This window comes from Perissodus microlepis, chromosome 10 (assembly GCF_051167445.1).
Source record: "Perissodus microlepis isolate ML-2025 ecotype Zambia chromosome 10, ASM5116744v1, whole genome shotgun sequence".
NCBI classification, from domain to species: domain Eukaryota; kingdom Metazoa; phylum Chordata; class Actinopteri; order Cichliformes; family Cichlidae; genus Perissodus; species Perissodus microlepis.
The window spans coordinates 14,406,004-14,421,622 of record NC_140470.1 but is presented as its reverse complement, the minus strand read 5'-3'; the positions used below and the strand labels follow the sequence as shown (position 1 = coordinate 14,421,622).

At 39.1% G+C, this 15,619-nt stretch overlaps 1 protein-coding gene across 2 annotated transcripts in view; it reads left to right on the top strand.

Moving 5' to 3' along the window:
- The window catches only part of ppp3ca (protein phosphatase 3, catalytic subunit, alpha isozyme), a 31,433-nt gene that overhangs the window by 3,288 nt on the left and 12,526 nt on the right, over positions 1–15,619 (top strand). For both annotated transcript variants that reach the window (XM_084942310.1, XM_084942309.1), the window contains exons 2-6: positions 2,089–2,289; positions 7,151–7,275; positions 7,373–7,484; positions 7,959–8,104; positions 8,195–8,334. In XM_084942310.1, the coding sequence (XP_084798436.1) occupies positions 2,089–2,289; positions 7,151–7,275; positions 7,373–7,484; positions 7,959–8,104; positions 8,195–8,334 (724 nt within the window). The remainder of the gene's footprint in view (positions 1–2,088; positions 2,290–7,150; positions 7,276–7,372; positions 7,485–7,958; positions 8,105–8,194; positions 8,335–15,619) is intronic.

Sequence of the window (15,619 nt, the reverse complement as noted above, 5' to 3'; positions counted from 1 at the left end):
CTGTGTCAACATATGTGTGTTTCTTTAAAATGTGCCGTTGAGGATTATCTCGAAATAATCTCTGTTGGGTTTTTCTGATAATCGGCTAAAAAAAAACACAAAAAAGAAAGAAAAGAAACAAAACAGAAAAAAACAAAGCGTAATGTTCCTTTTAAAGTATCCACATGAGGCTCGTTTCAGCTCATTTTACAGTCAAATTGCTGTGCTAGTTTGAAGTTTAAAATGAAATAAGAACGGTTCCTGAGTAATCTGGGCTCCTGCACCACATTTACCTTTTATGGTTATGTAAGGTACATAATAGCACCTACGCCAATGTATTTCAACACAGGTTATGTTTTCAATCTTTTCCATCTGTCAGATATGCTACACTGACTTATGGTAATTATCAGCTTTAAATCAAAATGACGTATTTTCATCTGGCCTGCCTGTAGCAATGTCTGCCTTTTCTTGTTTATAAGGCAGTGGATGTAACTCAACTGGTGATTCTCAAAGCACTTCCAACCATCAACTGGTCCTCTGAAGGGGCAGTGGATGGGACAGCAGTAGATAGTACTTACAATACTAACACATTACAAGTCTGTTTTGGTTGGTCTCTGATGTTTGGGTTGACTTCATGTGCACACAGCCATAGCTTGCGGCATTCCGATTCACCCAAGTGCAGTCTGTGAAAACTGCAGACCAAGACTTCAGAATATCGTTGCAACTTATCACACAGTCGACCCATGCACTGACTTGTAGCACATCAGGCTGTTAATTTTTAAATACTGCCACGAGCGCAAGCCCCTCATCATGGGTAGAGGTAGACTGCGTCGTGTACCTCAGTATAAAAGTAAATAGTTGGTATTTGAAATTGTTCACGCTGAGGTTTGTGGATTTTTTCTTTTTTTAAGTAACTGGGACATTATCTTTTGGAAGGAGACATTGTTGCTGAGTTTTTCACCATAAGACAAGTGCTACTTAGTTCCAGTACATTCAGGAGATGCAGACATTTCGAAAGCCTGTGGATAAACAGGTAGGGCGTTTAAAGATACTTTGCGAGCACTGTCCACATACCCCACAGGCTCACTTCGCTTCCTCTCCGTGCTGACTGTGCTGAGTTTGTACTTGCTGGTAAAGTGTCAAAGTACACATTGCCATCACAGATACATGCTGCACACTGTGAAAAATTTGAGTCCCATTAAAAACACTCGCTGGGGCTTGCCTCATTATACCACGAGCGGCGACTTTGAGATTCCTCTAGTCAAGCATTCATTATTGAAGAGCATGTTGGTCATGTTCAGTATAAGCCTGAGATTTGAGACTTTTCCTTTGTCTTTTTTTTATTTGGCACTGCTGAGTGGCTCTGTTTGCTATTCTCTGCACAAATCTGGCAGGCTTTTTTGTTTGTGTCTAGCTTTTCAAATGAATTCTGCCACTGGACCTCATGTGATTTTTGTTAAGCTAGATGAGGTGTAGATTAACATAAATACACAGGTCCTGATAGCTTGCATTTAGAGTACACAGAGCTCGGCACCAGGTCTAATAAATAACCTTTGCTGCCACTGAAGTAATGATCTGTGGTTGGATTTCACAGTTTCACAGGCTGTCTGCTGGTAGGTGACTGATGCATTTAATGGCCAAAGGCTTTAGCGATCCAGGGAGAGTGTTGGATGAGTAGATGGCTTAGATATTTTATCTGGCACTCAGAAAATACAAGTAACCACATAAAGGACAGTTGTCAGTATGCTAAGATAGATAGATAGAGAAGTCCTTGCATTTTCATGGGAGATTCTTTCTGTTTTAAGGAAAACTGTGCTCTTAAGAATGCTCTTCATGCCAAAGTGCACACACCATCAACAAAGATGGAATGAAGCAGCTGTGCAGTATTGCTTGCAGTCAAAACATGGTTGGGGTTTTCTCTTATATGATTGCTGCATGAGTTCCTTAATAAAATGTTGTCAGTATCATTCCTGAGGGCTGTTTACTATAATAATGCAGCACAGTGGCAACAAAACAGTCGGAAATTGTGTCGATTTCTTTAAGAGTAGCCATAGTGACCATGATGTCCCTGTGCTTAAATGTCGCTGCGTTCCTGTGCTCTGTCCTCAGCTGTCCCCTTCCCCTTGAGCCACCGCCTTACGATGAAGGAAGTGTTTGACTGTGAAGGGAAACCTCGCGTGGATCTCCTGAAGGCCCATCTCACCAAGGAAGGTCGTGTGGAGGAGGCCGTGGCGCTCCGAATCATCAATGAGGGAGCAGCTATCCTGCGTCAGGAGAAAACTATATTAGACATCGAGGCACCGGTCACAGGTATGAAACCTTTCACAGACACTTACCTGAGACTTAAAGTCAAACTGCAGCATGGCGAGCCTGGAGCTTGAAACGACTGAGTGTTCAGATTAAATATGTAGATCTGTTTGGATGTAAATCAGGAAAAGAAACAGGTGTTTTTAATGTTGGCTCATTTCTGCTGAGTTTTGCAGTAAACCATGACAATGAGGCAGCCTGCGCAACAGCCAGGAGCAAGCTCACTTGACTAGAGCACAGTCATTGCTAATTTAGTTTACTTTAGTTTGATGCCAAGCTAAAATGTTTGCTCAGATATAATATGACATGGGGCTGGCAATTGAGCTTGCATATGAAATTTTCTAGTTTTAATATCCTTTATATTAGGAAGTTAGAGGATCTGCTCTGTCTTGATTTTATTGGACAGCTGATATTCGAGAAGAACCGGAAGCAAGCGTTAGATAAATAGAATTGAATTTGTCTTTTTAACTTTCATCATCACAGTTCATCCATCATTTAGTGATTGACAAAAGTTTTACATTTTTAATTAATTCATAAAATATTTTAAGGAAGCAGTCAGAAGTAATAAAGCAAAACCAAGGGATATAACGTCTTGTTGTTGTTTTATTTTTTCAATTTCTCAGGCTATTTTTGATCTGGACTATATTTGCCAGGGAAACTGTTCAAACGAAGCATATAAAAATGAGTCTGTTTAAGTTAAAACTGTCTTGACTCTGTATAGTAGTACCACATTATTATGTAAAAAAAAAAAACTTTAAGCTTTTTGAATTAAAAGTTGTCTACAAGTAACTGTCAGTGAGACACAGTGAGAGCTGACAAAAAAGAAATGCAGCACCTAACTTTAATTTCCTAAACTGATGATAAAGTCATCAGCAGCTCTGTGACAGTAAACTTGAGCTAGCTTAACCAAGTACGTCTACCGTGCTACATGCTAACATTTGCTAGTTAGCATAAAAGACAGCTGATGCTATTACCCTTATTTGTCAGGTAAGTTAAGACATTTCAATAAATTGTGAGAGGGATCTTAGATCAAATTTCTGCTCCTTTATGATCAGTATTTTTTAAAGAGAACAGAGAGCACAAGTGATTTTTAAAAATAGATAAAGGAGAATTCGTGTGAATACAGCAGGAAGCTGTCACTACCAGGCAGAATCATCATTATCTTGTTAAATAAGTCCATGTGAAGTAGTTCAGCGGTATCTCAGAAGCACTGTCTCTGCGCAAATTTCTGGTCTGTTGGGATGATGTTAATCCCATAATGTTTCCTTCTTTGTCTACATTTTGCTATGCAGCCAGTTAATCGGGTTGGAAAACACTAGTTTGAAATATATAAAAATATATAAGTCAAAGCTTTAAACCTATATTTACTTTAGATGTAAGTAGAGAGTATAAAAGTTAAAACAAATGCTGAGTTTCTAAAAGCCTGAAGTATCTCTCATGTATAAACAGATAAAATCTTTTTTCTGCTGAACACCCTGCAGTGTGTGCTAGTTATGCTCTAAAATATTAACATGCCTCAGCCCGACACAAAAGTATCCTGTGTACTCAACCGTGGCTTCCCATCAAGAAAATTTAATTAAGAGACTTAGTTGGGGTTTTTTCTTTTGCATCATCCATTTAGCCAATTTTATCTTACTAAAGTTGTGAATATAAATGCATTTTAAAGTAAAACTCAATATTGTTTCTTGTACTACTGAAATGTCAGACTCTGTTGTAGCCGGTTGTGTTTCAGCTAAATTTAACATGATTCTGTCGCCAATATGATAAAGGGGTTATTTGGGGCTCTCACTGGTCGACTGCTTACCACACATACTGTATAATTACAACACCCACCTCTTCAGCTTTCAACCTTTGTTGCAAGTAATTTCTCTAACTTTCCCTATTTTCTGTCTGTTGCTTTCTTACTTCTTAGTTTAAAAAAAAAACAAATACTGTTTTCAAAAAAGCCATTTATAAGGTTAACAGAAAATGGTCCAAAAAAGTGAAAGAGTTGTCTAAGTGAAAATGCATTGTTGATGCTGGAGGTCGAAGGAGAATGGCCGTACTGCTTTGAGTTGATAGGAAGCATAGTCCAACCTATATAGGACTTTTAACACTGATTCACATGTTTGGTTATTTTAAAAAATCTAATATATTGGTCATTCTTTTTTTTCCCAGGCATACAAGACACAAACACATTTCCCAAACATTTGTTATGTGCGGTCATTTGTTAGTTCGTACTGAGCTAATGTGACGGTGCAGTTTTAAGAGAATCTTGTTTGATTGCCACAGCGAGTCACAGAGTACTCGTTTAAGCTCTGGCTGATTCAGCTCACATCAGCTGGTTGTTGTGTTTGTGGCGTTCAAAGCTCTGGAAGCATAGCATGAACATTCATAGCATTGTTAAAAGGTGTTTCTCTTTTTAAATTTTCATTTACCAACCTTTATAAATACAGAGACAGATATGTTGACAAATAGCTCATTTTGCCCAGAATAGCAGCAATATTGGGGTCTAATAGGAAGTCAAAAAACGACTCATGACAACCAAGATATGCAGAATCAGGTGAGCTACAGCATCAGAAAACCACTCCTGTCAGCTAAGAACAGGAAACTGAGGCTAACATTCACACTGGCACACCAAAATTGGACAGAGAAGACTGAAAAGACTGGCTGGATTGATGAGTCTCAGTTTTCTATATTCAGATGGTAGGGCATGCATACGTCCTACCTTCTGTCAGACTCATCTAATAGTCTAAGTGATTACTTTGGGCCCCTTAGTAACAGCTGAACATCGTTTAAACATAGCAACCTAGCTGAGTATTGATGCTGACCGTGTTCATGTCCATTTGTGAGCACGGTGTACCCATCCTCTGGCTGCTTCCAGCAGGATAACTCACCATGTCACAAAGCTCAAATCGCCAAAACTGGTTTCTTGAAAATGACAATAAGTTCACTGTACTCAAATGGCCTTCACAGTGACATGATCTCAGCCCAATAGCACCTTTGGGATGTGGTGTAACAGGAGATTGACATTATGGATGTGCAGCTGACAAATCTGCAGCAACTGTGTAACATTATCGTGTCGATATGGACCAAAATCTCTGAGGAATGTTTCCAGCACCTCGTTGAATCGATGGTTATGGTATAATTGAGGCAGTTCTGAAGGCAAAACAGGGCCCAACCTGGTACTAGGAGGGCAGGGTGTACCTAATAAAGCGGTTGGTGAGTGTATATTGAACATAAATGTGAATGCACATGTAATTATGCATTTACCTAGCTTCCTATCAGCTTAATGTCATCAAAGATGACAAATGCACTTCAGGAGAAGGCCTCAGCTCGACCTGCATCAGCAAAATGGAGGCTTTATGTACTAAGTATGAAATATGTATGACAAACTAAGTATTATGTCTGCACATTTGTTTATATCTGTGTGAGCGCGAGCAGTGTTTGAATGTCTCTGCAGCCGATTATGCATGTGAATCCTTACTTGCACGCATGTTTTACGGGTGTTTGCGCATGAGCTTGCATGTATGTGCGCATGTGTGCTTTTGATTGCTTTAGTCACACAAGAAGTCTCCCACTCACATTGCTCTAAGCTTTGAGTGGGCGAAGGCCACTGTGGAGCTGATAGGGGAGACGGAAAAGCGAGAGGAGATGGAGGGTGAGTAGGAGAGAAGGAGACAGAGAAAGATGATAATGAAAAATTGAAGGCAGCGAGGAAATGAGATGTAGGTTTGCACTCCAGTGCCACAGTGTTCACTACGAAAAAGTATATATCTCCCCGGGGGCTCGAGATTTTTCTAACTCTGGGAGGCGTGAGCGTCTCATTTCTCAGAAGCAGAGGACAGAAGCCTTTCAGCTAGAGTAGAGACCTTAGAAATATCTCAATACAGCGACACCTAAAGAGGGGAGAATTTCTAACATGGCATCCATCAGATCCAGATGCACACGCAAGAATATTATTCTCATAACATGCCGCTCTACTGACAGGCCGTACTTTCTCTATATGTGAGCACTAAAGAGTTAAAAGAATGAAGAACACTTCCAGTGACAATGTGAATAATTAAGTGCTCCGAGTTCTCCATGGAAGGAGAGAAGAAAAGTGCACATAGTAGATGGAGTAATCCAGAGAGCCCATTCGGTGAAACCATATTTTTCACCTCACACAGAATACGCTCAGATCTTTATGCTTATGGCATAAGTAGTTATTTTTATTTATGCCTTTGTTTATAGTTACATTACATCCATATTTCCCTGTACGCAATATTGCATTATTAACGAGAGCCCGTTCTACAGCTACATTCTTAACTGTTGCAAAAGGTATTACACAACAAAACAAACGCGAGACATTTTTATCAGATGCAAATAATCAAAAGAGTCACGATACAAACAGCAGCATCTCCATGCAGCTGCACAGCCTGGCTGTCTATTTATGCAGCTAACCTGCATGCAGAAAATGAAGACACACACCTCTGGTACAAAGTGTACTATTCTGTAACGCCATGAGCTCCTGTCACAGTGGTCTCTACTGTCTGTCTCTCATCTTCTGTTCTTCAAACCTTCAAAAACAATAAATATCAAGCCTGGAAATCCAGGCGATACATATAGAAACTCACAACTCATCACTGTCGTGTGAAAAGACAACAGTGATGAAGTCAGAAGTATCGAATCTTGAATGTTTTGTTTCGTGAAAGCACTGCAATGGCTGCAAATGGTTTTACAGGCTACAGTAGGTATGACCGAAATGATAATCTACTGCATTTTTTTATCCTAGCAGACGGGAAAAAGATGCGTGCACATGCTGGCAAAGAAGAGAAAAGGATTTTCAGTGGGGGGTTTTTTCTTTTCGGTTTCATAACATCTGCCTTTTTGGGGTGTTTTTCAGTCTGTGGAGACATCCATGGGCAATTCTTTGATCTTATGAAGCTGTTTGAAGTGGGAGGATCACCAGCTACAACACGGTACCTGTTCCTTGGTGACTATGTTGACCGTGGCTACTTCAGTATTGAGGTAAATCCAAAAGAATATTATTAAGAACGCCACACAGGAATCCAAATAGGAAAAAAAACCATCACAAGTAACATTTTTCTTGTGCTTGTTTCAACAGTGTGTTTTATACCTTTGGTCGCTGAAAATCCTCTATCCAAAGACACTATTTTTACTTCGTGGAAATCATGAATGTAGACATTTGACAGAATATTTCACCTTCAAACAAGAATGTGAGTACCTCTCAGTTCTTCTTTCTCTGTCTTACTACGGTCCTGCGTAGCCTGGAGCTAATGTTAATGCTATATCAAGGTATATAAGGGAATGGCATTCACCTCACCCCAAACTGGTCATGGCAGACGGTTTCTTCCTGTTAAAAGGGAGTTTTTCTTTCCACTATTGCCGAGTGCTCGCTCATTGTTGGAGGTTTCTCAGTATTGCTGTAAGGCTTTTACCTTACAATATAAAGCACCTTGAGGTGACTGTTGTTGTGATTAGGTGCTATATAAATAAAATTGAATTGGAATTGCCTGTGAGAAGCCGAAAATGAAGAGCTACAAATGCAACAAGTTAAACAAATTCAAACTGAAAGAACTAAAAGTATGCCTACCAGCCAAAGTTAAACCCAAATAATTACCACTTGCTAACATTTCAGTGTTCAAAAGCTGACTCATTGAACCAAACCATTACTTTTTGTGTTGTGCCAGGTAAAATCAAGTACTCAGAGCAGGTGTATGACTCGTGTATGGACGCGTTTGACTGCCTTCCCCTGGCTGCGCTCATGAACCAACAGTTTCTGTGTGTTCACGGTGGACTCTCACCTGAAATACACACCTTAGATGACATTAAAAAGGTAACAGTCCAGTCACGCCTCACCACTACCATATCCCACTCTGCTTTCTTTGTGTGTGCCTGACATCAATTTCTGAATCCGTGTGTAAAGTTGGATCGGTTCAAGGAGCCACCGGCTTTTGGGCCCATGTGTGACCTGCTGTGGTCCGACCCTCTCGAAGACTTTGGCAATGAGAAAACCCAGGAATATTTCAGCCACAACACAGTGCGGGGCTGCTCTTACTTCTACAGGTGAGCTTTTTCTTTTGCTACCTGCAGCAACTTCAGATCATGTTTCATAGTGGAGGGAACTTTATTCCTCGCTTGCTGCAATATTTTTATTTTATTCTAGGTCTCAGTGAAGCAACATAATCTTAAAACAGAGAGCGCTTCAGCTTTATGGCCTACTTAATGACCTCATGCAAGATTTGCCAGCAGCCTGCTGGTTTGAATAATGTTTAATACAATTTAATACATGTTCATTACTTGCACCAAAGACCTTTTAATACAGTTAAGGTTGAAGCTGAAAAAGTTGTAGTAAAATGGTCAGAAATGCCATAAAAAATATTTAAGTCATATAAATATGTAGGAGAATATGTAGTTGTAATTATAGTCACATCTACTTGTGTCTTAATGTGGGGACAGTTATAATAATAAGTCTCTTAGCACAGCATCTGTATTTTTGTCTTTCCTGACTGTGGCTGCACCAAATGTATCATTTAATCTCTTTTACACATTTTACATTCCTTAAAGCTTAGTTTCGGCTTGTACAACCGCAATTCCAAAATTGTGACTCTCATCTCGAAAGCTGGGACAGTTTTACTAAAAAGAAAGAGGTGAAGGAATATTTAGAGCATCTTAGTGAGGCAAAGATTCTCAGATATAAAGATGGAAAGAGGACCAATCTATACAAAATTGTGTCTACAAATTGTGGAACAACTTTATGTCAATATTTGTCAATGTGAAATTGTGAATACTGTGATGTTTGGGCCCTCAGGTGGCACTGTGTTAAAAACAGGAATGACCGTCATGCATGAGCTCAGCATGAGTTCACGGTGCTATCCACAAATGCAGGTTAAAGCGCCATCATGCAAAGAAGGATCCATATGTGAACTTGATCCAGAAGCGCAGTCTTCACTGAGCCTATGTTCCTTTAAAATTGAATGAGACAAAGTGGAAAACTGCCCTTTGGTCAGATTAGTCAAAATGTTGAATTTTTTCATCTGGACTAAAGAGGAGAGGAACACTGTCGCACTGGAAAAACAGTGTTAATGCTGAAAGGTATATACAGCAACATTTGCCGTCATCCAGACAATGTCTTTTTCAAGAAAGACTGGATATTTGAGCCACATACTGCAACTATTACAACAGCATGGCTTCATATTAGAAGAATCCAGGTGCTGAACTGCTCTGCCTGCAATCCAGACCTTTCACCAACTGAAAACATTTGAAGCTTTATCAGACAACAATGAGAAATACACTCTTCCTCAAAATGCAGCAGCTCAGTTCTCATATGTTTGCTTACTGTTAAAGAGGGGAGGGTGCTAAACAGTACTAAAATGCCCCTGCCCAAACTTTGTTTTTTGAGATATTCTGATGCCATCAAATTCAAAATGACACATTTTTTTTTTCTTAAAATGTTACATTTCCTCTGCTTAAGCATTTGATGTTTTCTGTGTTGTATTGTGAATAAAATGTGGGTCTATGAGACTATTTTTATACAGCATCCCAAGATTTTTGAAACTGGGGTCACAGATTGTTCTTAGAAGAACAGGATATATCTATATTGCTCTAGATTGGTTATCTGCAGCCAGCATCTCCCTATTTGGAGAAATCTCTTAACCGCTTACAGAGTCGTGATCACAGTTGAGGTTTAGCAAAATTAGATAATAAAAAATATACCCTTGGTATGTTGAACATGACCCCCGGTCTCTAATTGTAAGTTTTAAAGGAAAGACTGCAGCTCACACTGTGAAGCTGTCTACAATAAATCCAGGCTGATATAAATAGGGCAAGCTTTAAAAAAAAAAAAAGAAAGATAGAAGCGCATGTGCTTTGATCTTGAAGTAGGTGGCTATTCATCAATTGTGTGTATGTCACACTCTTTCTACTTGGAGTACAGTTAAGAGATGGAAGAAGATGGGAGGACAGGGATGACATGCATTTAAAGTTAACACCCTTATTTATCAGTGTTGATGATCTCATTTAATCTTTCAAGGATAATGTTGGGTGAAATTTGACTGTTGCACAGAACCCATGCAAATGAGCTCTTAATAGCAAAAATAGATGTTAGGATTATAAACTATTAATAGATATCAAACATTTTTTTTTATACCTGAGCACAAATCAAATGTGGACACAGCTAACATGAACACAGAAGGATTCAGACAGATAAGCGTATCCCTGACCCTTACAGTGTCTATCAGTGAAGGAGTCTCCATGTCCTGAGGTTCGCGTGGGTGATAAAGCAGTGGTAAATATGTCAAATAAAAACTGAGGCAGAAACGATGCCCTGGTAACGTATCAAGATGATAGGAAGGCAGAAGAAGAGTGAGCGCTGTCCTAATGTTGTTGTGAGATGGAAGAGAGCCGTGGAAGTAGGTGGTGGTGAGGAGAAGAGATTAGGTGGCAGTTATGGTGAGAGTTTTCTTAATGAAGGTTCAGAACAGCACAGAGCCATGCGTGGGAGCTGCAGATCTGCTCAAATCACAGAAAGTCATGAAGACTTGCTCTTCTACCAAAGAGTAAATGGCATTCTGGACAGAGTGTGTAGGATAATTGTAGTTCCCATTATAATCCATTTTTAATTTAATTCCTGTGTATTTTCAGGCACCGAAACTAATATCTAAGAAAGTGTCCTTTTTTGTCCAGTTGTAACAGTTTTAAAGAAGTGTTATCTGCTTCTCAGGCCTAACTAAAACCGTTCTGACAGTTTTGTGTATATTAGTGTGTTAGAGTCTAATTTGCATAGCATTTACAACATTCCCAAAGCATTTTCATTTTTATTTTTTATTTTTGTTTGAGCTTCAAGAACACTGATTTCTGTTTCGGAGATCACCTTGCTGCAGGAGCAGAGGTCTTCAGATTTTTGTATTAATGTTTCCCTGCAGGATAAAATCAAACTCCAATTAAACATATGAGATCTCTTTGCAGCAATAAGATAAACTTGTTTACTGTGGTTGAATTCTCATATAAAGCAAGTTTCAGATGTCTGAAGGTGTTGATTATATTACAAAACTGAGGTGAACTTCAATATATTATTCTTTGGAAAATGGATAGCAGTTTAGACCCCCCCCCCCCCCCCCCCCCCACACACACACACAAAGAGTAAAACACAACGCAGGTTCTCCTTTCACTCCTGTTAAACGGTCACTGATAGCTGTTCACCAGGAGATGGGAGCTCAGTGAGGATTATTCTGTGAATGTGTGGAGGCTGCAGCTATAATAGTCATCTATCTCCCCGTGGCTTAGTTCCTGCCTTCACTCTCAAACATACCTCTCCATCATTATGACTCTTGCTAAGCATACAGGATGCATGCTACACAGAGAACCTCATTCTGTATTATTGACAAATGACAAAAAATGTAATAGAAATCGAGCAGGAAAAGCAGTGTATCGAAGATGCAGTCGGGTACAGATGAGGACAGAATTATCAGCCCACATTTTTTACATTATGTTACTCTGCATACACAAAATTATTATTTTTTAACTGCCAGGGTTCAAAATTATTATCTCCCCTGATGCTGACAGTTAATTGTGTATCCTTTTTGCTGGATAACAGGCTGAAATCATTTGCCACACATGTCTCCTTAGCAATCCCTGTTTCAAGCTCCTCCAGAGTTGATGGTCATCTGGTATGGACCTTGATCTTCAGTTCATGCCCATTCAATGGGATTCAAATGAGGGCTTGAATCACCCCTTCATTAACGTCCACTTTGGTCTTCTGAACAAAGAGTAACATTTGTTTTGGGGCATTGTCATGTTGGGAGACAAAGCGACTGATTTATGTTTTCTTTCAAAATCTTCACATGTCCTTCTTTTTTGGAGATCACTTCTACTTTGATGAGAATTTGTATGCTAGACACATTAAAGCATTCCCACAGCATAATACACCCACCACCGTGCTTCACTGTGGGGTCGGTCTTCTTTTGACCTCTCCCTTCTTTCTCTAAACATAAGCAGTGTTGATATGACCAAAGATCTCTTTTGGCCTGCTCTCTCCGAATTTCTTGATGATGTTTCTCACAAGGTATCTGTGATACCATCTCCTGCTTTGTGAGCATCAACAATTCTTTTTCTCAAGTAAAAACTGATTTATTTTGTTTGTGGCACGATGCTTTCTCAAGTGACGGCTCAAACATTCGCTGAAGTTTTTATACTCTGTATAAATTGGAAGATGACCCCTCGGTTTTATTTCACAAGCTTTTGAGCATCACAAAGTTAAAGCACATCATTACACAGTAGTGGTTTGTGCAGTTACTCAATAAAAATGTCCTTTTTTTCAGAGAGGCTAAAAAGATTAACCCTGGTAATTTTTGTTTTTCTGAAATCATTCTGTTAGTCTTTGTAAATAGAAATAATGTATGCTTTCTAAAGAAAATTAGTAAGAAAAAACAAGAAAAATATCTTTCTCTGTTTGAAAAAATACTTAAAAATTTAGACAAAATCTTTCAATTTCATGGGGGATTAAATAATTTTGCACATATAATTATTAGACTTCCTCAATGTGTCTTCCATGAAATTGTTTTTTCCCATAGTTTGGAACAGCATGGCTGCCTTTGGCTTTTCTGTGATACAGTTATCACATACAGGGAAATTTGCTTCTTTTTTTTTTTCTTCTGTTGTTTTTGTTGTTGTTGCAGGCAGGTCCTTTTTTGTTCCTCAAGTGACCTTTGATGAATTGCAGTTCTTGGCACTTGTACATTGACTTCATTTTTCAGCCTTGGATGAAATGCATAAGTTTAGGCTTATCTTGTTCAGTAATGTGATGTAGTAATGCTGCATATGATTTAAGGTTCTGCATTAAATCTGTTGTCTCATAAAGTATAGGCACTACATCACATCGTGTGTTTGTTTACCTTGGCCTTTTCTTCTTGTCAGTCTTATTATTATGATATCAAAGCACTAACTAAACATTTCTCATGCGCCAAGGTGCAATCAGAAAAGTGTGAGTCAGCTAAGTGATTATGGATATGTTTATATGATTTCATAGCTTTTATAGTGGGGGGAAATGAGATTAATGACCACCAGCCTGGCAGATGGATTTTCTAAGGTGAAAGGAAAAAAAACTCTGTTTCACACTCACAACACGCCACTTCCATCTCTCTCTCGGTCTCTTTCGCTCATACTCACTTGTCAGATTCCTCGCGCTCTCTCACTCACAGGCTCACCGACACATTATTGTGTGTTTTCACAAAGGCAAGAAAAAGAATGTGAGCTGCGGGCAGGCATTGTGTGGGTATTCTTTTCCTTTGCAGTAATCAATAGATAGAGCGGACAAAAGAAAAGGAAAAAAAAGTACATCAGTGCATGATGAGTTCTTTATTTTTATCTTGTTACACGACATGGAAAGAAAACAAAACAGAAAAATGCTGTTTGCAGCTGTAACAGGCTTAATCTTCAGTATGTGTGATGCAAAACTGCAGAAATGCATTGTGGATGTGTTTTTTAATAGAATCTGTTATATAACATTTTTTGAGAACAGCGTTTTGCAGATCGGTAACGGTGCAGCAATAAGGGAAAGGGTTTCAACACATTCAAGCTAATCCTGTGGTTTGTATATTGGCCACTAAAGGAGGGTTGCCCGTGCGACCTACTTACATATGGTGGATGACATAGTTTCGCCAGGTGCTTAGGGCACAGCAGTCTCCTTGTTGTTTCTTCCGGCACAAACCTTTGAGGGCTTAAATATTTTAAACACTTCTGAAAGTTTGATGGGTCCAAGGATGGCAGCGACTTTAGGGAAGTGCAGGAGGAGAGGATTGTTGCTGGGGAGGGTTATGTTGTAGAGATTCGGAGAAAGATGAAAGCGCTGAAGCGATTATGTTTACATTTTTTTAATAATTTCAATCAAGCTTTTCAAAGCAGCTACTTTTCTGACGATTGTCAGTGTAAAGTGAAGATATTTCTATTTTAGACAAAACTAGCTAACTAGTTATATATCAAAGCATAGTGGAGAGATTAACTAACAATATAAATATTACATAGTACAACATGGACGTAGCCAACGTCAGATTAAATGAAGTCCCATTTTAAGTCCCTGAGATGAGCGTTTTCGCTGTCTCTATGTTCTGAAACTGGATGTGATGAGCGAGAGCTTGATCTTGCTGTTCATTGGCTAATGACTTGTTGATCACAAGTTGTTAGCCAATAAACACACCCGTTCTGACATTTAGAGTAAGGAGATTTTGGACTTCATGTTTTATTCAACAGGCCCCAAAATGAGTGACTGAGACCATAAAATCACCAGCAAAGTTTTTCATAAGTTAAGGTCAAAATCTGTTTAGACTTCTATTGAGGTTTCATACCATGACTTTATGTGCACATTGTTTGAGATTTGTTCACCAGATTAGAGGCAGTACAACCACTGGTTGTTAGGGAAACATTCCCCAATTGGTTTGCAGTAGTTCCCGGAGGTTGTTGGCTCTCACTGGGTGAAATCAGTTGCAAAGAAGGCGGTGAACCAAAAACCTCCCAGCAGATTGCCATGGTTGCCTGCATGTTTGACTGCAAACACTTTATCTATCAGCCGAGCAGTAGTAAAACTTGAAAAAGTGCAAGGCGATCTGGAAGTGGAGAAGGATAACCTTCAAAGTAAAATTTGTGCTTCAGAGCTTGTGAACGTTTTAAAAAGCACAGCTTTTACTTTACCCTCCTAAGACCCGAACTCTTCCACGGCATGCATTTTGAATTTCTCTTTGATATTTGGGCTGATTGGGACCTGATTAATGTAAAAACAAAGAATTACCAGATTTTTTTTTAACCTGATTTTTGTTTCTAAGAAAAATAAGAGCCACATATGAGGACATTCGTTTAAAATTTCGATAGATCAGTGGCAGTATAATGTCCTCGTAAGTGGATATCAGGCCCTTGTAGAGCAAAATTTAGTATTTTGGTCTAAATAACCCAAAATATGATGTCCACATATGTGGACACCAGGGCCTAGGAGGTTAAAGGCAAATTGTTTCCATTTAATGTTACACTTATTCAAGTTTTAATACAGCTCAGCTCGTAGTTTAACTGCTGTGTTTGTAGACATGCCTTATTCAATTGAGCCTACATTGTCGCCATGATTGTCATGTTCAAAATGGCCAACAAGTTAGTGGTCACATGTCTACAAAACCTCAATAGGTCAGGATGTCGTTTTCAGCTACACCCCTCATCCCCTAGTAGTTGTTAAAAAGAACTGCATTTGGTGAACATTCGTGTATGAAAAGCTGAAATCACCAACATCTGGGATCCATATATTGGAGCTGTTTTGTAATGTTAGGCCCTTCGGTATCTACAGCTGTTGTCTGTGATAGGTCAGTGAAAGAAC